Source organism: Nomascus leucogenys, chromosome 22a (genome assembly GCF_006542625.1).
Source record: "Nomascus leucogenys isolate Asia chromosome 22a, Asia_NLE_v1, whole genome shotgun sequence".
Taxonomy (NCBI): domain Eukaryota; kingdom Metazoa; phylum Chordata; class Mammalia; order Primates; family Hylobatidae; genus Nomascus; species Nomascus leucogenys.
In genome coordinates, this window is record NC_044402.1 from 120,275,529 (window position 1) to 120,296,208 (window position 20,680).

Here is a 20,680-nt window from a genome sequence, read left to right on the forward strand (position 1 = left end):
GAACGGTGTGCTTTGCCTCCAAATCTGAGTGGTGTGGCGGGATGGCTCCTGCTCCCTCGGACTTAAGGGACAGGCTGTGGTGCTGCTGCATGTGCAGACAAGTGTCCTGGGGTGCCAGCATGCAGGGTGGGGACGTTCCTGTGAGACTGGACTGTGGGGAAGGGTGTGACAGTTGGCTAATGCTCTGAGCTGGCCTGTCGCTGGCTTCAGCCTTTGCTGTCACCTTTCCTGCCACCATTTCAATGTCTACAGGCTGCAAGCTAGAAGCTGACACATACCCAGAGTGGCCATCCTTTGTGCATGCAAGGAGTGCTCTTTTGTCACAGAAATGAAGACCCTATCGGGAACACACTGTACGGGACTGACAATTACAGGTGCGCCGCAGGCAGGATGTCAAAGACAAGAGCGGGCCTAATGAAAGCATGCGTTTATGTCGAATAGGATGAGTTGGTACGAAATACCAACTCATCAAATGAGTTGGTGGGTGTCAGCATCATCTTACTCCCCCCAGCCTGGAAAGAAAGAGATAAACATGGGCGTCTAAAGGCTCTTCAAGGGGAGATTTTACTCCATCATCTCAGAGGGGTGGAGGAGACAGGAAGGTCTGTAAGGGTAGAGAACGAAGCTTCAGACTCTGGGTGGGGTGTGGGTCTCCAACTGAAAGGATGGGGGTCTGGGGCTCCCAAAAGTTGAGGACCTGTGCTCAGCATCCTCTCTGGGGTGGGTAGAACCTCAGAGGGACAAGTCTTGTGATACCCTAGGAATTCCCACCTTGGGACTCACCCTGTGAGACTTAGGAGAACGGCACATCTCTTTCAGTTAAAAATTTTGTTTGTGGCTTGGAAAGTCACTTCAATACATGGATAATGATGCCCAAACCTGTCGGCAGCCTGCTTTCCAGCTGTGACCATGGCAGGTAACAAGCCTCCCTGAGTCTCCACTGTCCTCTGCTGACCAAATGGGAATCATAACATCTCCTCTTATTATTATGCCTGAGACGAGGCAGCCAGTCTGGAGAGGGCCTACCTAGCACAGGACTGTGAGCACACACAAGACAATGTGGGAGTCCAACAGATCCTAGTTCCCTTCCCCTTGGAAGGCTATGCACACAGAAAATCTTTCCTTGGGTTGAGCTGAGATCTAGATGAGGCCAGGGGTCAGACAGGGTGAAGTACCAAGGTCACAGGGCTGTTATGGGCATCGCACTGTGTAGAAGTCCAGTTTCATTGATCTCGGGATAGGGGCCGATTGGGGTCCGGTAGCTCCTTCGAAAGACCTTTTACCCTTGGAAAATGAGATGTGACCGCAGGGATAGGGGGAGAAGGGAGGAAATGTGGAAGCGGAGCCACACAGTCTTAGAGTTGGATAGAACTTTGGAACACCCCTATTGCAGGCCCCTCTCGCTACAGCTGGGGAAGCTGAGGCGGGAGGAGGGGAGGTACTGTGTCAAGGTCAAACGTTGGGTGGTGCCAGGCGACAGAAGCCAGGCCTTTGAGGGGCAAGGCTGTGGTGGACATGAAAGGGGAGGTGGTGGGTGCTTCCAGGGGTCTGTGAGCTCCGTTCCCAAGACTGGAGGGGCCTGTGTCTGCGGAGGGGGTTGCTTCCTGGGCTCTGGAGGGTAGGGGAGGCTAAAAGCAGGGTGGGGGAGCGAATCTGGGGGGTTGTGGGAATTTTGGGCCGCGCCCCCGCCCCCAGCCATGCGTGGGGCACCTGGAGAAGGCACACGGGCAGGTAGGGTGCTGCGGGGCCCGCGCGTGGGGGCCGCGCCGGCCGGGGCGGGGTGAGTCACGGCCCGCCCGCTCCCATTGTGCGGCCCGGCGGCGGCGGAGGTGCGGAGCGGAGCGCGAGGAGGTGGAGCCGCGGGCTGCGGGCTCCGGCGCCTGCGTCCGCCCGGCCAGCCCGGCTCTGCGCTGCGAGAGGCCGGACTGCAGTCGCGGCTGCGCTCCGGAGCGAGCGCGGGGGACATGGGGCGCGGCGGCCCGCCTGGGCCTCGCAGGCTCCGGAGCCCCGAGGTACCGCGGGGCGGGGCGCGCCGGGCAGGGCGGGGGACCCGGGCTGTCCCGGGCGTGGCTGGGCCTCGGAGGGGAGCTTGGGCCGGGAGCGTGAATCCGGCTCCCGGGTGGGGGGCGCCAGCGCAAGGAACCTGACCCCGCCCTCCTCCCCCAGGGCTCCCCGCTAGGCCTCCTCAGTGGTCCCTCCTTCTCACCCGGTTCTCGGGTCCCTTAATGAGAGAGAGCGTCCCCAGCCGCCTACCTGGCGATGGCCAACGGAGTGATCCCGCCGCCCGGGGGCGCCTCCCCCCTACCCCAGGTGATCGGCGCGCGCGGGGGCGGCGGAGAGATGGGGGAGGAGAGGGGAGGGACTTTTGGGTGGGCAGAGGAGTCCTCTGGCCGACCTCGGGACCCCCCAGATCCAGGGATGAGCTGGGCTGGGGGTTATGGAGAAAGAGGGGGGTTTTTGGTATTTTCCAGATCCATAGCCCTCTCTCTTTACAAGCTCTGGGAGCCCAGAGAGGGTGGTTTCTGGGATGCTGACACAGGCCTGGGAGCAAGGGGAGGGGGCCCGATGGTGCGAGAGCCTGCTGAGCTCTCCAAACTAGGGCTTGGAGTTGGGGTGGGTGTGGGGCCTTCATGGGTCAGGGGTCCTTAGCAGAGGCTGTCTGGGCCTGCAGGTCCGGGTGCCCTTGGAGGAGCCCCCTCTAAGTCCAGACGTGGAGGAGGAGGACGATGACTTGGGCAAGACCTTGGCTGTGAGCAGGTTTGGGGACCTCATCAGCAAGCCCCCGGCCTGGGACCCCGAGAAGCCCAGCCGCAGCTACAGCGAGCGGGACTTTGAGTGTGGGTAGCCTGGGGACCCCTAGTGCGGCCGCCCTCGCCACCATCACCTTCATCGCCACCATCACCGCGCTCACCTCCGGCTTGGTCACCCAGTGCCATCCTGTGCCGGACACTGTGCTGGACTCTGTGCTGGGCCACATGCCGTGTTCAGTCATCCTGCCTCCCCCACCCATCGCCTGTCCGCCTGCCAGGGGAGGTGGGCCCCAGACCAGGGGAGATCTAGGGAGCTGGGCCTGGGCCCTTCCACGGTGACCTTCCCCTTCCCCTTCGTCCCCACTCACTCCCTCCTTGTCCCACCTCGGCTAGTCCAACTCCGCCTTTCCCCTCCTTGCTGTATCACGTCTCCCCTCCCAGCCCCCTTCATGACCTTCCCTGTCCATCCACCCTCTCCTCCCACACCACCAGACCTCATCAATGACAGGCACGTGGACACAGGTGTTGGGGGGTCATGGCCCTGGAGGAAGGACTAGGGTGCCCTTCTTTGTGGCCTTGAGCTGGAAGGTGTCTGCCCTCGGGTGGGGAGGGCCCCTGTTTCTGCTGTGGGGGCCTCAACCGGATCTCCTGCACCCCCAGTTCACCGGCACACATCCCACCACACCCACCACCCGCTCTCAGCGCGCCTGCCTCCACCCCACAAGCTGCGGCGGCTGCCCCCCACCTCTGCCCGGCACACCAGGAGAAAGAGGAAGAAGGAGAAAACCTCTGCTCCCCCCTCCGAGGGGACCCCTCCCATCCAGGAGGAGGGAGGAGCCGGAGTGGATGAGGAAGAGGAGGAAGAGGAGGAAGAGGAGGGAGAATCTGAGGCAGAACCTGTGGAACCCCCACCCTCAGGGACCCCACAGAAGGCAAAGGTAGGGGCTTCCCTTTGGAGGGGTGGCAGGTCAGGGGTCAGGGAGGGGTGCAGAGAGGAGGAGATGAGTGCGTGTTGGGGGCCTGTGTGAAGCTGGATGGGGTTGGGGGCTGCATGGTAGGTCGGGGCAAGGCCCCAGGGCACATTCTATGTCTGCAGTTCTCCATTGGAAGTGACGAGGATGACAGTCCAGGCCTCCGCGGGAGGGCTGCTGTCACCAAGCCCCTGCCCTCGGTGGGCCCACACACTGACAAGAGCCCCCAGCACTCCAGCAGGTACTGGCTGCAGCCTCTACTCAGCAGGGCCCAGCCCAGAGCCGCAAGGTCCAGAGCTCCTGGCAGTCACCTCCTTCCTGACCCTGGGGAGTGTCCCCAGCTCTGACCCTGAGAAAAGAGGAGCAGGGTGTGGGAGGGGGGTGGGGATCCTTCTCTGTCCTCGTGATTTACAAGGAGGAGAGAACAAGGGGGGAGAAAAACAGAGAAGAGCAGAGTGAAGAGGTTAGGAGTTCCCCGGGAGAGAGTGACAGAGTAGAGAGGGTGAGGAGAAAGGTGGAGGAAAGGGGGAGCCACGCGATGGGGAAGGGGGCCTGGGTCAGCATCCTTTTCTGCCCAGGAGGGGCCTGGATCTCATGCTCAGGGTCTACTCCAGGCCCTGCTCTGAGCTGAGGGACGGTGATGGAACCACCGACCTGGCCCTGTCAAGTCCAAGGCTGCTGTGTTGCCTCCCCAGCTCCCCCAGCCCCCTGGCCCGGGCCTCCCGACTCACTGGGGAGAAAAGCCGGCCCTGGAGCCCATCAGCCAGTTATGACCTGCGGGAGCGACTGTGCCCAGGCAGTGCCCTGGGAAACCCAGGTGGTCCAGAGCAGCAGGTGCCCACAGATGAGGCGGAGGCCCAGATGCTGGGTTCTGCAGACCTGGACGACATGAAGAGTGAGTGAGACCTTGTGGCAGCCCCCATGGTCCACTGCGATGTACTCCCAGCCTGCGAGTGACCTTGGAGAGGCTCTGAGCTGTCCCCTGCTCAGGGCTGAGTCCTCTCTGAATCCCTGTCTGCTGGGATGTGGCCAGTGATGGGGACCTCACTACCTCACCCAGCCACCCCTTCTGATGGCCAGAGCTGAGATTTCCTTTCCTGACACCTCACGCCTCAGTCCTGATTCTGTCCTCTGAGTCACCCCTAGAAAAAGGCAGCTCTCTTTTTCACATCATTGTATCCCTCCCCAAGGGCCCTCTTCTCAGGGTGAACTCTTTGTCTCCTAGCTCTTTGATCCCTTCCAAACCAGGCCCTGAGTCTGAGCCATTGCTCCAGACCCCTGCCTCTCCCTGTGTCAGGACCCCTCACTCCCATCCCACTACCCTTGGTGGGGGGGCCTGGCTGTGATCTCGGCACATTCCTTCCGTCTTATCAGTGCCCTGGTTTCTGTGCCACCTGTCATCACCCATGGGGCTCTGTGCCCAGGCCAGGGGCATCACTGATCCCTCCCCCTCCTCTGAGCCACAGTGTGTGGGCGGGGTTGGGGGAAGGGTAGGGCTTTGAGCTCAATACGTCATGGAAAGTTGCCAGGGCCTGAGGACAGGGACAGGAACAATCCGATGGCAGCAGTAGCAGCAGGATGGGGGGTGGGGGAGGGCGTGTTTACAGACCCAGGGTGGGGGCTGGATGTCGCAGGGAGCAGGCTTGTGGACGTGGGGAGTTGGGGTCGGGAGGCTGTGCCACCTTCAGCTCTGGTTGGACAGAAGCCACCCCGTCCAGGCTCCCACCTTGTAGGAGAGCCAAGGGGTCTGGTAGGGAGCGGGGGCTGAGGTCTCGGCCACCGGGAGAATGACAAGCCCACTGGAGGAGGACCCTGAGCCCAATGGGGCACTGAGCCCTGGGTCTGGGGATACCAATAGCCGGGGCTTTGGGAGGGATCCAGCCCCCAGTCCGCGAGACTCACTGGCCCCAGAAGACTTAGAGATGTTTGTGCTGGACTTTGAGGATGGTGACCTGTGGGAGTCCATCAGGGGCCAGCTGGGCCCCATGGCAGGGCCACCAACTTGTGAGTAACGGGGCTGCTGGCCTTTCCCCGACTGCTGCTGGCCTGGGTGGGGCAGACAGGAGGAAGGGAGCGAAGCCCTGCCTGAGTCTACTGGGCTGTGTACCTTTGGGGAGGAGACGCGGGTGTTGAGATAGAGTGCACGGAAAGTGTTGGGGGCTCAGTGCCTGGGGACTCTGACTCAGTGCCTGTCATGGGACCCAGACGAAGAGGGAGGGGCAGTGGCCATGGCAGGGGCTGGAGGGTCTGGCTGGGGCTGTGGACTGAGCTGGGTCTACCTTTGGATTGCACCTTGGCCAGTGGTCCCAGGTGACCATGGAGAGGTCCTTCCCTCTTTCTGAGCTTCAGTCTTCTTATCAATGAAATGGCCACATGGGATTATGTGGTTTCCGTCGGCATGGCCTATTGGTGACTATAGAGCTCACCAAGTAGTTGGGTTGGGCAGAAGGAGCTGGGCCGTGACCCCGAGGCCCCCAGCTGGACCTGTGGGACCCTCAAGCCCATCTTCTCTGCAGGTCACCGACTGGAGGACAACCCTGGTGTGCGGCGACACTTAGTGAAAAAGCCGTCCCGGACGCAGGGCGGGAGGGGCAGTCCCAGCGGCCTGGCCCCCATCCTTCGAAGGAAGAAGAAGAAGAAAAAGCTGGACCGGAGGCCTCATGAGGTCACAATGCTGAGTGGGTGGGCCTGTGGCTTCCTCATGCCCCTCGGCCCCGGAGCCCTCCTCTCTTTGCCCCCCTGCCTTGCCCCATCGCGGTGTTCCCCACACCTGTTGGCCCCCGGGCCCTCACCTTTGGCACACCCCCAGGTGTTTGTGGAGCTGAACGAGCTGATGCTGGACCGCAGCCAGGAGCCCCACTGGCGGGAGACGGCCCGCTGGATCAAGTTTGAGGAGGACGTGGAGGAGGAGACGGAGCGCTGGGGGAAGCCCCATGTTGCCTCGCTCTCCTTCCGTAGCCTTCTGGAGCTCAGAAGGACCATCGCCCATGGTAGGGACCCCCAGGCCTGGCCCGAGGCTGCATGTCCTCTTCAGTCTGTGCCAGGCTGCTCAGCTCCCAGGAACACTCTCTAGAGTCCTGGGCACAGGCAAGATCAGCTGCCACCTGGGACTATGGGGTCCATTTGCCTGGGCGGCCCGTGAGCCCCGAGGGGCAGGGCTGTATCTGGTGCATGCGGTCAGTCAACAAATGGCTTCCCCTTCCTTGGTGGGGAGGGGCCTTGCCCTCGTTTCCATGCTCCATTTTCACGGCCCCTCTCTGACTGGCCTGTGGCAATATGGAGCTGTGTATCCACCTGGGTACATTGGGCCCTTCCAGCACATTTGCACGCTTTTGGGGGGCAAGGCAGAGTGGGAGGAGATTTCTCCTGTCTGATGGGACTGTGCCCTCTCTGTGCCTGACTGTCCCCCTAGGAGCTGCCCTCCTGGACCTGGAGCAAACCACCCTGCCAGGCATTGCACACCTTGTGGTGGAGACCATGATTGTGTCCGACCAGATCCGGCCGGAGGACAGGGCCAGCGTCCTACGTACCCTGCTACTGAAGCACAGGTGCCGGGGTGGGTCCCTGGGAGGGGCCTGTCCGGCTCAGCTGCCCTTCCGGGAGCACAGCCTCTTCCTAGTGGCTCCCAGCCTCTGCTTGAATACCACAAGTGACGGAGAGCTCATTTCTATCTTTTGACACTTTCAATCATTAGAAAGTTTCTTTTTACACTGAGGCAGAGGGATGGAGGCCCTGACCCTCCACTACTCACTTCATGACCTCAGTCTACCATGAGCCTCTCCTCCTCACCTGCCTCACCCTGCCCCTTCCAGCCATCCCAACGATGACAAGGACAGTGGCTTCTTTCCCCGAAACCCATCGAGCTCCAGCATGAACTCAGTTCTGGGGAATCATCACCCAACTCCCAGCCATGGCCCTGATGGGGCGGTGCCTACCATGGCTGATGACCTGGGGGAGCCAGCCCCACTCTGGCCACATGACCCTGACGCCAAGGAGGTCAGTGCCCTTGCTTTGGCTTGGGCCAGGGGACTGAGAGGGTATCTAGTTTCAGTCGAGGTCATCGACGACTTCACTGAGCGGGTTGGGAAGGTTGGATTGCTGGCATCATGCTGGGCACTGGGGGACCTAGAGGAGACCCGCATGAGGGGTCCCTGCCCTGAGACGCAGGAGGTTTGAATGTGATGATTTGGCAGACCCACAGGAGCTGTTTAAACAAGATAAGGCTGAGGTGGTAGTTGGGGACGTCGAGGCAGGGTCCACATCCCAGCTGGTGGGGCCACAGTGCAGTACCTGCCTACTCTGGGAGGGAGAAGGAGGTCTCAGAGCCAGGGCTGGAGCCAGGGCTGGGAGGGCCTGCCATGGCCTCCGGTCTGGGTCCCAGCCCTATTCCAGTTCTGCGTCCTCAGAAGCCCCTCCACATGGCTGGGGGAGATGGTCACCGGGGGAAAAGCCTGAAGCTGCTGGAGAAGATCCCTGAAGATGCTGAGGCCACTGTTGTGCTTGTGGGTGAGGAGGGCCGGGCGCTGGGGGCAGGGTCTGCAGCGTGTGTGTGCCTCTCCTGGGGGCCTGCTTGTCTGAGCTCTGGCCTGGAGGCCACCTCTTCCATCTCCCTCCAGGCTCCCACCTGGTCCCTACTCTTCCTCACAACGTGTCTTAGCCCAGCCCTTTCTTTTGTAGTCCCCTGCCTGCTTCCTGTCCAGTTTTCTGCTATCTTGGAGTTGGAGTTAGAAAAAAAAGCAACACTTCTTTAATACCCTGAGTTTCCATCTGTTGGCGAATTGTACTCAATGTGTAGACACATAAGCGAATAGTGCCCTTTTAGACTGGGGTTTCTTTGCACAGTTTACAACCTGCTCAACTGTCCATGATAGCCCTAGATAGCTGCCCCAAGGCCCGCTTTGACTGCTCCTCTTTGCCCAGCGCCCTGTGCTTTCCTCTTGCCCTAGGTTGTGTGCCTTTCTTGGAGCAGCCTGCAGCAGCCTTCGTGCGGCTGAATGAGGCTGTACTCCTGGAGTCTGTGCTTGAGGTCCCTGTCCCAGTCCGCTTCCTCTTCGTGATGCTGGGGCCCAGCCACACCAGCACTGACTACCACGAGCTTGGGCGCTCCATTGCCACCCTTATGTCTGACAAGGTTGGGCGCATGCTGGCTCTCAAGGCCTCTTCTCCTAGGCCCTGCTTACCCCTGTCCCTCTCGTTGTCCACAGTGGTGCCCATAGAGGCAAGGGTGCTAGAGGCCCCTGGGTGGAGGCCGTGCCCTGGAGGGTGGTGGGGGGAGCTGTTGGCTCAGGGGAGAAGAGAGAGCCCTGGGCTGTGGCTGTGGGAGGGGATGGTGACATAAGGGGAAAAGCCCAGACCCCAGAGCTTTGGATGTGACATGAGACTTGATCAGGAGGGCTGGATGCGCTGGTCTTTGCTGTGGCTTCTCCTGGGATTAGATAGGAGCATCCTTTAGCCAGGGGCAACATTCACAATATTTATCAGCCTGTAAGGTGTAGCTGATCCAATTGGAATGGCTCTGGAAGCCCCTGCTCTGCCAGGCATTATCCCTTTAGTTGCTGCATGTGGAAGTCTGGCATCTCCTGGGGGAATAGAGGGCACCTGGGGCTTTGGGGCAGTGGCTTGCTGGCCTGCAGGGATGGGTTTCAGTGTTCCAACAGCCAACACTGTTGGACTGGCCCAATATCTACGACTGAATGTCCACCCTGCCTGTAGCTCAGTGACCCAACACCCGCCTCAAGTCTCCCTCCTGGAGGTTCCCTTGGCCGTCCCTGAGGGTCCTGGCCCTCTCATTGCCCCCAGCTGTTTCATGAGGCTGCCTACCAGGCAGATGACCGGCAAGACCTCCTGAGCGCCATCAGCGAGTTCCTAGATGGCAGCATTGTGATCCCCCCGTCCGAGGTGGAGGGCCGTGACCTGCTGCGCTCCGTGGCTGCTTTCCAGCGAGAGCTGCTTAGGAAGCGGCGAGAGCGTGAACAGACCAAAGTCGAGATGACCACACGGGGTGGCTACACGGCCCCTGGGAAAGGTCAGACCCTTGGGGGCTGAGTGCCCACAATACACACTCCCCCATCCCAGGGCCCTAAGGCTGTGACCCCAGCCCCGTCCTGACTCCTGGAGTCCTTTGCATTCCTGATCCCAAAAGCCCGGGGCCTCCAAGCCAGAGGGAGTGGTCTGTGCCCCAGCAGCCCCTTGTTCCCCCAGAACTGTCTTTGGAGTTGGGGGGCTCTGAGGCAACCCCTGAAGATGACCCCTTGCTGCGGACGGGCTTGGTATTTGGGGGGCTTGTGCGGGATGTGAGGCGCCGGTACCCGCACTACCCCAGTGACCTGCGAGATGCACTGCACTCCCAGTGTGTGGCCGCTGTGCTCTTCATCTACTTCGCAGCCCTCAGCCCTGCCATCACCTTCGGGGGACTGCTGGGTAAGGGCCTGGGGCTTGGGGAGTTGAGGGGCTCCTCTAGTCACTTCTGGTCCCAGTGTCACTTGCAGGATTCTGGGTCTGGGTGTGATCACATTAGGGGGCCAATGGTTAGACGTGCTAGCAAAGGTGTAAGCACCTTACAGAGATGCTGGATCAGGGAATCCCAGAGATCACCTTTGGGGGGCTATAAAGTGAGGGTGTGGGAGAGGTGTAAGGGATGGGGGATCCTGTGATCACCATTGGGGGCTAGTGGGGAGGGTCTGGGAGCAATGGGGTATGGAAGGGGCCCTGTGTGTCGCTCTAAGGGGCTGCTCTGCTTTTGTTGGGGGCCCCAGTTTAGGACAAGCTAGACGAGGAAGGGGGCAGATAGACAGAGCCAGGCTAGGGCCATCCTGCCCGTGCTGCCGCAGGAGAGAAGACCGAGGGACTGATGGGCGTGTCCGAGCTAATCGTGTCCACTGCTGTGCTCGGCGTCCTCTTCTCTCTGCTGGGGGCTCAGCCGCTGCTCGTGGTTGGCTTCTCTGGGCCGCTGCTCGTGTTTGAGGAAGCCTTCTTCAAGGTGAGGCGAAGCCTTGCCCTGCTCCATCCATCCTGCCCCACACTCTTCCTTACCTACATCCTGCCCCACACTCTTCCTTACCTACATCCTGCCCCACACTCTTCCTTACCTACATCCTGCCCCACACTCTTCCTTACCTACATCCTGCCCCACACTCTTCCTTACCTACATCCTGCCCCACACTCTCCTTACCTAGGGGATGGGTCCCTGCATTCTCCCTCTTCCTTGGAGTTCATCCACTGCCTATTCCAGGGGGCAGTGACACCCAGGGCAGGCAACCTGTGGGTAACGACTGCTCCCACCCCCGCCTAGTTCTGCCGAGCCCAGGACCTGGAGTACCTCACTGGCCGGGTGTGGGTTGGCCTCTGGCTGGTGGTCTTCGTCCTTGCCCTGGTGGCCGCCGAAGGCAGCTTCCTGGTCCGCTACATCTCGCCTTTCACCCAGGAGATCTTTGCCTTTCTCATCTCACTCATTTTCATCTATGAGACCTTCTACAAGCTCTACAAGGTGGAGGTCCAGAGAGGTCTTGGGGGTGGCAGAGATGGAGGTGGACATTGCCCTGGGGAGGACAGCATGGGAGGGGGAGGTATGGAGAACTGGGGGACAAGGAGAGGGACTGTGTTGGGAGTGAGGGGTTCTAGGGACACCCTAGGCTAGGTCTGAGCTGAAGGGGAGGGAGTCAGACCCAGGGGGTGGGTGCCAGGTTACGACGACTCCAGGCACCTGGTTGGAGGCTTAGTAATAAGGACTCTCCTGCACAGGTATGTGATGGGGAGGGAGCTATCAGTGCTAAGGGGCTGGGTGTCCTTGGGTCACCTTTTGTAGAGGAGTGTGTGTGTGTGTTGTGAGTATGGTGTGTTGTGTGTGTGATGTGTGTGTTGTATGTTGTGTGTGGTGTGTGTGTGCATGTGTGTGCGTGTGTGTGCATGTTGTGTGTGTGTTGTGTGTATATATGTTGTGTGGTGTGTATGTGGTATGTTGTGTTTTTTGTGTTGTGCGTGTTGTGTGTGTATGTGTTGTGTGTGTTGTATGTGTGTTGTGTGTTGTGTGTGTGGTGCAGCTGGATGTCTGTGCATTACTGTTGTCTGACCAGGTATTGAGGGGCCACCCTCTCTCACAGGTGTGCTGATGATGATGAAATCAGGTCACCTGCCAGGTGAGTGACAAGGCGTCCTTGTTATCCACACACAGGTATTCACAGAGCACCCACTGCTGCCGTTCTACCCCCCTGAGGGGGCCCTGGAGGGGTCCCTGGATGCTGGTCTGGAGCCGAATGGCAGTGCACTGCCCCCCACCGAGGGCCCACCCAGCCCGAGGAACCAGCCCAATACGGCACTGCTCTCACTCATCCTCATGCTCGGGACCTTCTTCATCGCCTTCTTCCTGCGCAAGTTCAGGAACAGCCGCTTCCTGGGGGGCAAGGTGCATGGCTGCTGGGTGTGGAGCCCCCAAGAGTCCCACAATTCCTGTTGTGGGAGCTCCCCAGAGAGGCTGCACCCCTTCCCCGGTCAGCCCATGGGCCAAAACCCAGCCCGGGCAGCCCCTCACCCCTTTGGAAGCCTCTTCCCTGGGTGTTTTCTTGCCCTTTGCTCAGAGAAGTCTAATCAAGACAACAGCCTCCCAGGCTGCGCTGGCACTTGTGGGGTTGAGAGGCAGTTGGGGGGCCTTCTGGCTCCAGCTTGGACCCAGGCAGGGCCAGAGATGGCAAGCCCCGTGTTAGCCTGCTGACCTTGCCTCCACCTTTTGCTCCCTTCCCCGACCGGCCCCTCTCAAGGCTCGTCGCATCATCGGGGACTTTGGCATCCCCATCTCCATCCTGGTGATGGTCCTGGTGGATTACTCCATCACAGACACCTACACGCAGGTGAGGGAGCCCCAGCCTTGTGGCAGCTGCTCTCACCCCCAGGCCAGGAGAGGGAGCCCACGACACACCTCCATGGGCCCTGGGATTGGGATCAGGCCTGAACTCAGCTTTCCCAGTGGAGTGGCCGCCCTGGGGGCTGAGGGCCTTCCCCGGGGAGCCTGAGTGATGAATCCGAGAGAAGCAGGTGTGGGGCTGGGAGCAGAATGACAGGTATCCCACACAGGTCCCCTGAAGCTCTGGGGCTCAGGGAGGAGGCGCTTCGTTTCCCTGCCCTCTATTGGATCCTTGAAAGGACAGTGACTTTTGGAGGATGCAAAACTAATTTCCCCCTAACCTGTTCACACCCCAGCTCCCTGAAGTCCTGAAATGGGGACGCAGCTTGGTGGGCTTCCTAGCATGGGGAGGCTGTGTCCCTGAACCCTGTTTTCCTGCCACGCAGAAGCTGACGGTGCCTACAGGGCTCTCAGTGACCTCTCCCGATAAGCGCTCCTGGTTCATTCCACCCCTGGGCAGTGCCCGTCCTTTCCCGCCCTGGATGATGGTGGCAGCTGCTGTCCCCGCCCTCCTCGTCCTCATCCTGATCTTCATGGAGACACAGATCACAGCGTGAGAGAGATGGGAGGAGGAGGTGGGAGGGACGAGGCCAAGCTCCTTGGCTCCTTGGCTTGGTTTCAGGGTTATGGCAGGGACATCATTATCAGTATCGGGGTGCTGGGTGGGTGGGAGCTGGTGGCAAGCCTTGAGGAAGAGAGTGTGTGTGGAGGAGCTGGCAGGGGTGGGGAGGAGGTGGGGGAGGAGCAGACAGCAGTGGCATCCGGGGCAGGGGCATGGTTTCCCCGTGATGGTTTGACATGACATCTGTTGCCACCACTGTTTGCAGGGTGGCACTTGACAGTGCTCAGAACACTCTAGCAGTCTAAGCTTGCACCCAGAGATGCTCACATGTATCTAATTTTGGTTAAACCACAATAACGTGGTAAGATCTGGCATCTGGCTTTTGTGGTGTTTTAAATATTCACAGTATGAGAATTTGGCTCACATTTGCTTCAATGTGAGAACTTCAATTTGGGAATTTGAAAGAAGAAGCTGGCAGTCCTGGGGAGAACTGTTGTCTGCACGTCCTCCCCCCACCATCTCGTCTCTGTGTGCGTGCCCGTCTTTGTCCCCTGCCCCTGCCAGGCCAGCCACACCCCGCTCCCCACCTTCTCCCTGCAGGCTTATCGTCAGCCAGAAGGCGCGGAGGCTGCTCAAGGGCTCCGGTTTCCACCTGGACCTGCTCCTCATTGGCTCCTTAGGGGGGCTCTGTGGGCTGTTTGGGTTGCCCTGGCTCACAGCTGCCACGGTGCGCTCTGTCACCCATGTCAATGCGTTGACAGTGATGCGTACTGCCATCGCGCCTGGTGACAAGCCCCAGATCCAGGAGGTGCGGGAGCAGCGGGTCACTGGTGTGCTCATCGCCAGCCTCGTGGGTGAGAGCCTGCCTCCACCCTGCACACCCCCTTCCTTGGGCCCCATGGCCTTACATCTTCACTATCCCAGGCTTGACCCTGAATCTCCCAATGTGCTGTGTGTTGCCCTCGATCTGACCCCCAAACCTGCTTCCCAACACTCCTCTAGCCCCTTACCCCTTACTCCCGGAGTCCTTTCCTGGCTCTCTGTCCTGCCCCCTCTTCTCTGGGTTTCACCATGTTAGCCATGATGGTCTTATCTCCTGACCTCGTGATCCACCCACCTCGGCCTCCCAAAGTGCTGGGATTACAGGCGTGAGCCAATGCGCCCGCCCCCCCCCCCCTTCTCTTGTTCATGGTGATAAGGCCAAGTTGATTGGTCCTGTGGGTCCATGTCGCCTCCCCCCAGGCCTGTCCATCCTCCCGGGGGCTGTCTGAGGGTCAGGCTGGTCTGTGTCACCTCCTCCAGGCCTGTCCATCGTCATGGGGGCTGTGCTGCGTCGGATCCCATTGGCTGTGCTCTTTGGGATCTTCCTGTACATGGGGGTCACGTCCCTGTCTGGTATCCAGCTGTCCCAGCGTTTGTTGCTCATCCTCATGCCGGCAAAACACCATCCTGAGCAGCCCTATGTGACCAAGGTAGGGCCGGGAAGCATGGGGGTAGGGCAGTGGGGTGATGGGAAGGGGATCCAGAGGGATCTCGGAGCATCGATGGACGGGATGAATATGAAGGAGAAGTTGGGACCTGGGAGCCAAATTCCCCACGATGTGGGTGGGAGCAGGCCAGGACGCTGTGCACTGAGGCCCACTGGCTGCTCCCCTAGGTAAAGACGTGGCGGATGCATCTGTTCACCTGCATCCAGCTGGGCTGCATCGCACTGCTCTGGGTGGTCAAGTCCACGGCGGCCTCACTCGCCTTTCCCTTCCTGCTGCTGCTCACGGTGCCTCTGAGGCATTGCCTTCTGCCCCGGCTCTTCCAGGACAGGGAGCTGCAGGCGGTAAGGGGGTGGTGGTCTGGGGAAACAGTATTAGGGCAAATGGGCACTGGGTTCCAATCTCTGTTTGGCCACCCACTAGTTGTGTTAGTTGTGAAACTTGTGTAACTTGTGTTGCAAGTTATCTCACCTTCCAAAATCTTATTTTCACCTGTATCATAGGGGTAATCATAGACCCTACCTTATAGGACTGTTGGGAGGGTCAAGTGCAAGTCCAGATAAAGGCCTTAGGATGGTGGTTTTGTAAGGGAGTTGGCACGGGGCTGCTGCACACAGCTGTGCAGGTGGTGCCTGACCAAAAACACCCAGCTGAGAGGCTACAGGGTTGATGTGGCACTGGTGTCCACCCTGAGCCCTGTTTTTGTCAACTAGAGGAAAAGACATCTTTTTGCAATTTATCCATACTCAAACGTGGTGTACAAAGGTACCACAGCAACTAGAAGTGGCCTCAGGAAAGAGCTTCATAATAATAATCATTATTATTATCACCAGGAGGGGCCAGGTATCTGGTCTGGGAGGTGACCTAAGGCTTTGGCCAAGGGTAATGCTGCTACCCAGGGTCATGGTACTTGCAGAGAGGCCCAGGAAAGGTCAGGGAGCAGGGAGGGCTGCAGGTTGGAGGAGGAGTTGGAGAATGGGAGGGGACGAGCCTGCTTCCCTGCCTTCCCCAACCTTCTGTTCCCTCTGCAGCTGGACTCGGAAGATGCTGAACCAAACTTCGATGAGGATGGCCAGGATGAGTACAATGAGCTGCACATGCCAGTGTGACCCTTGAAGACAGTGCCCCTCAGAGACCCCAAGACCTTAGGGATTGACACCTGGGCCTCAGGCAGAGCCCAGCCCTGGGCTGGGGGGCTCCTTAGGACCCAGAGATGTGCCTGGAACCACTCCTGATGCCATGACTAGAGTGGCCCCCATGACTTCTGCCCGGGGTGTTGACCTCGCCTCACCTTTCACAGACCAGACCGGCACAGGCCTTGAGCTCATTATAACCACACTCCTTGTCTCGTGTCTGCCTCACTTTCTTGATTCCATCTTTGGTTTCTCAGGTCGTACTTATCCATTTGGAATTGGAAGAATTCTATTTTCAGGGTTATCAAAACCAGGGAGAGGTTTGAGTCAAGGAGAGTCCTTGGGAGAAAAAGAGAGAATCAAGACTACAGAAGGCCAGAGCTGGGCCTTATCATCATCCCCCAGGCCCCCTCAAGTGCAGCAGAGGAGCGGGCGGTGGGGGTGGGGGCACTCAAGGTCACATGCCCATGAATCCAGCCCCTGCTTAGCAAGACGGAGAACAGGGGAGGGGAGAGGGAGAAAGTTGCTCCATTGTAGCCACTGAAGAAATCAGAGGCTGTGGGGCCACAGAGGGAATGGAAAATGTCTCTCTTCTTTTCTTGATCTCTGGCTTTCCGAGGAGCAGAGATAGCAACCCAATCCGTTAGACGCCAGGGTGATGCCGGATTTGGGGACCCTGGACCATTTTAGATTCTGCTGGCTTAGAGAGGCAGTTCTGGGATTCCTGAGGCCACTCCTTGTGCAACAGTCTCAGTTTTGCCAGAAATAACCTGGGGGACTTGAGGGGAGCGGGAGCCCATTGCGTCATAGTTGCTAGGCAACCCCCAGCCTGAAGGAGCGCATCGTCCCCCATTGCCCTCCGGTGGCCGCTCTCGCATGCTGCAGGCTCTGTCCTGACTGAGGAGTAGCAGCACTGCCACCTGGTGGATCCGCGGCGCTCAGAGAGCCCATTCAGTTCTTCCCGGGGAGACCACGCCCGGTCAGGCAGGTTCCGTGTTCTGCAGCTCTGGGCAGCTCAGAGCTTCTGAGGCTGGGGATCCCTCAGCCCCACGTTAGCGGTTTCCTCCGGAGCTGGTGCTGCTGCTTTCTTCTCTTTTTCCAATTTTGCTCCCCGATGTGCCGAACTCCTATCAACTCCAGTGGGGAAGGCACCAGACTCAAGAGGTGGAAGAAGAGACCCAGACTAGCAAACGAGACATGGGGTTTTACTGGGGCTTACATACAGGGGAGAGAGTCCAGTGGTGGTGAGTGGGAGCAGGAGAAACCACAACCGCTTGCAAAAAGCAGTTTCTATAGCATTTCCACTTAGCACCTTCCCCCTAACACCCTCCACCTGGGGATCTTCATTTAACCCAGACTTGGGCCTGGAGCTTTCCCTTTATGGCCCGTGTTTCACAGCCTGGGGGCTCAGATGTTTCTCATAGACAAGGAAGGACTCTCCAGGTTGGCGACTCCTGGCTTCCCTAGCTTGGAAGATACATTCAGGTGTGCCTGCCACACATGGCCATTCTCAGCCTGTGCTTAAATTCCTGCGATCAGGTGCAGTTACCATACACTCCCAGGTGTTCAGGCCAACAGCTGGTGCCCCGAAACTGGTCAGGAGAGAAGGGACAGGCCATCGTGAGGCTGTTTGTTGTGTTCCTAAGGAAGAGAAGAGCCCTCCAGCTGCCCTGGATTATTGTCCAGGTGTAAGCATTTTATTCCAGTCCACCTCGGCTCCCTGGGTCTCTGGTTCCATGTGGCCTCTTAACTACATTTAGCCTCTCCTTTGTATGTGTATGTGAGGACAAGATTCCTTTTCTTTTAGATTGGCCAAGGCTGGGTGGAATTTCAAAAGAACTTTGCCAAGGAACAAAGTCAAGGTCAAACGCAAAACCTAGAAGGGACATGTGCAGAGGAGCTTCCAAACACAGATGGCAGGGGCCACTCAGACAAGTTTGGTTGAGAGGCTTTGCACATGAAAACCCTGGTTCCTTCCTAGAGTCCTGCTTCTCCTTGCGGGCCTGGATGCCAGCAGGCTCCCCTGTTTGGTTTTGGGGATTCCTAGACCCCACAGGAAGGAACTGCACTTTTTCCAGCCCCTGCAAGGAAATGCCAGTATGGGCCCAGAAAGGTGGATTCCTCATTGGACACAGTTGGTGTCAGTCATGTCTGCTTGGCAAATAGCTGCGAACTGTGGGTGTTCCTCCACTGCAAAATGAAAAGAGGGGCGGGGCCTTCTGACGTGGGGAATGAGTCCTGGTCGCGGTTGGTGGGTCAGGGTGGACTCCAGCAAAGCTAGGCCTTGAGGCCTCAGAGCAGTAGGCGAAAAAGCTTCAGTGACAGCCAGTGATAACCGCTTGTCACCCTGGCAGCCTTACTCATTTAAAGACGACCCCATCCATGCCAAGGGAGGGCAGCCGTAGTTTAGGAAGGGCAGGAGGCCAGGGTTAGCTAACACTCTGAGCTCACCCAACACACCCAACACACTCAGGGGGACCATGGAGGGTTGAGAAGACCCAGGACGCTGCAGCAACCAAAATGGCTGCCAGGGATGGAGACCCAGGGGGATAGGAGAGGAAAGAGAGACCCAGCTTGGGTGTGTGACACAGTGGATGACAAGATACACGGCAAACCCATAGAAAGGCAACCAGGCCTGGCCTGGGGCCTGGCTGGTCAGACAGCATGTCATTTGGGGACATTCAGAGTTTGTCCTGAAGCCCTTTGTAGCCCCAGTGTTTCCTCTGACTTTCTCTTCACTGGGCTTCTGACCTTCTCCTCTTGGAGTGCTGGGGCCCTCAACTCAGGTCCTCTTCAAGGTGCAGAGGAGAGTTAGTGGAGGGGAGCCCCAGCCGGCCCAGCTCTGGGGGGTAGGACAGGACAGTTACTAAAAAGGGGACAAAGACCATTGTATTTTTGAACATCCGGCCTCTCTGCCATCTGCTCTGGACTGGAAGCGGCTTTGGGAACGTGCACGTGCACTGGCCCTTCAGTAAGGACATCCGGCCTGTCGCCATTTCCCCCGCCCCTTCCTGCTTTCTGAGTGGGGTTATGGCCACATCTTGGGCAGCTGCCCAAAGCTTTCATTATCCCCGGACAAGTTCAGGCCCACTTCAGGCCCTGAGGAGTGCTAGCTCATTCTTTTACTTTGGGCAAAGAGGGCGGCTGTCACTTTCTTGTTCATGGTGAGGATTCAGCTCACTCAAGATATCTGATGCCCTTGTGACAGCGTCTGGCTGTCAGAGCTCGTAGACCATCTGCTGGGATTGCCCTAGGCCCCTCCTTTAGGGCACAGAACGTGGCAATAATGTGTCCCATTTGGCAGCCTGTGTGACATTTCTTCTTGTATCTTATCAGGTGACTCAAATAATGATCATGCCTTGTTGACACTTGGAGCTCTCAAAGGGAATTCTGAGCAGCAAAGGAAAGGTGACACAGGACTCAAGGGCACTTGCGCTGAGCGCTGCCCATGCAGCTGGTGATTAAGCCATTGCCGAAAACAACAATAAAACAGATTTTGGGCAAGCAGGGAATGGTGGATTGAATCCAGTGTGGCAAAAAAGGAAATGCAAAGTGAGGAATGTGGTTTCCAGATAAATAAATTATATAATTGTGATTCACCACTTGTGCAAAGTGCAGACTCCAGTGTTTGTAGGATTTATGTTCTGGAAGGAAGATTTAATATTTGAGCCTGCTGCTGAGATTATTTTTAATTTTGCTGGAAATGCTTCTTTTTACTGAACAATGCTTTATTAAGTGCTGACTAAGCGGACAGCCACTGGGTTGTTCTCTGGATGGTGGATGAGTCACAGTTGGGTTTGGGAGATGAGGCGAGGAGCAGGGAGCTCTTTAATGCCTGCAATTCCAGGGACAGGGCTTAGGACCGTGGGAGAGGAGGGACAAAGAGGGGGTGGGGCACAGCTGGAGATGAGGAAGGGGCTGGGAGCAAGGGCTCAGAGCTGGTGGGAAGGTGGGAGTGAGGGGAGCATGGAGGAGGGTGCAAAACCAGACTTTCATTTGTGAGTCCCTAAGCATCCCCTGCCACGCCTCCTTTCTCACTGTACATGCATTGTGTGTTCTTGTCTGTCTCCCTATAGGCTGTGAGATGGGCAGAGACCTGGTCTGAGTCTCCTTTGTACTCCTAATGCCTCCCACAGTGCCTGGCCACAGGGGTGCATGGAGGGTAAGGGGGTGAGCAGGTGGCAGAGAAAGAAGGACTAAGAGGTCACAGACTCCACCACATTTAGATCCAGTGAGCAGTGCATCCTTGTCTGTGTTAACTGGTTATCATAAGAGAGACCATAGCGGTCCTTGGCTCCAGGGCCACCAGGGAGCTCATGCAGCTTTTCTAGGCTTGGGAGAGAGAAGGTGGGTCGGGGGAGCTTAGGAAGGACACACTCTCAGGAAGTGGTGTCTCTTCCAGGGACAACCAGCCTAGACTATAAGGTCCGGAGCAGCTGGTCAGGATATCAGGCTCTTGAGATAGTGGATTTTTTCTACGAATGTGGCCCACACAGCAAACAACATTTTAAATTTAATTTTAAAAATTATTTTTATTTCAATAGGTTTTGGGGGAACAGGTGGTGTTTGGTTACATGGATAACTTCCTGAGTGGTGATTCCTGAGCTTTTGGTGCACCCATCACCCGAGCAGTATACACTGTACCCAATCAGCAAACAACATTTTAAAATAACCAAGTTGTGTCAACGAATACAAAGCAGCAAGTCCTCAAAACTACTGAAAAGAGCCCAGAAGTGGGGAACATTTCTCTGAGATCAGAGGAGTCCTTAGGCAATGTTTCCCCAAGTGGGGAAGGATACCAGTAGTGGCGCGTGAGATGATTTTAGATGTGGTTTTGATAGTTTAGCTGTCACAGTTATATATTTTCATGTGTTTTAGAAA

At 58.1% G+C, this 20,680-nt stretch overlaps 1 protein-coding gene across 2 annotated transcripts; it reads left to right on the forward strand.

The window, feature by feature from the left end:
* Positions 1 to 1,795: 1,795 nt before the first annotated feature.
* SLC4A3 (solute carrier family 4 member 3) lies at positions 1,796 to 16,016 on the forward strand. 2 transcript variants are annotated; one of them, XM_030803368.1, is made up of 23 exons: positions 1,796 to 2,012; positions 2,167 to 2,310; positions 2,672 to 2,837; positions 3,411 to 3,688; positions 3,847 to 3,962; positions 4,417 to 4,616; positions 6,238 to 6,386; positions 6,531 to 6,711; positions 7,134 to 7,269; positions 7,534 to 7,717; positions 8,128 to 8,227; positions 8,668 to 8,852; positions 9,521 to 9,746; positions 9,923 to 10,141; positions 10,552 to 10,700; positions 11,013 to 11,207; positions 11,892 to 12,122; positions 12,475 to 12,564; positions 13,004 to 13,170; positions 13,780 to 14,033; positions 14,482 to 14,651; positions 14,837 to 15,010; positions 15,698 to 16,016. In XM_030803368.1, the coding sequence occupies exons 2-23, from the start codon at positions 2,260 to 2,262 to the stop codon at positions 15,773 to 15,775; spliced, it is 3,699 nt and encodes a 1,232-aa protein (XP_030659228.1). In that variant the 5' UTR covers positions 1,796 to 2,012; positions 2,167 to 2,259; the 3' UTR covers positions 15,776 to 16,016. The 2 variants fall into 2 exon arrangements, with proteins under 2 accessions (XP_030659228.1, XP_030659229.1); XM_030803369.1 differs by lacking the exons at positions 1,796 to 2,012; positions 2,167 to 2,310; positions 2,672 to 2,837 and adding an exon at positions 2,874 to 3,033 and having other exon boundaries at positions 15,698 to 16,011.
* The last annotated feature ends 4,664 nt before the right edge of the window (positions 16,017 to 20,680 follow it).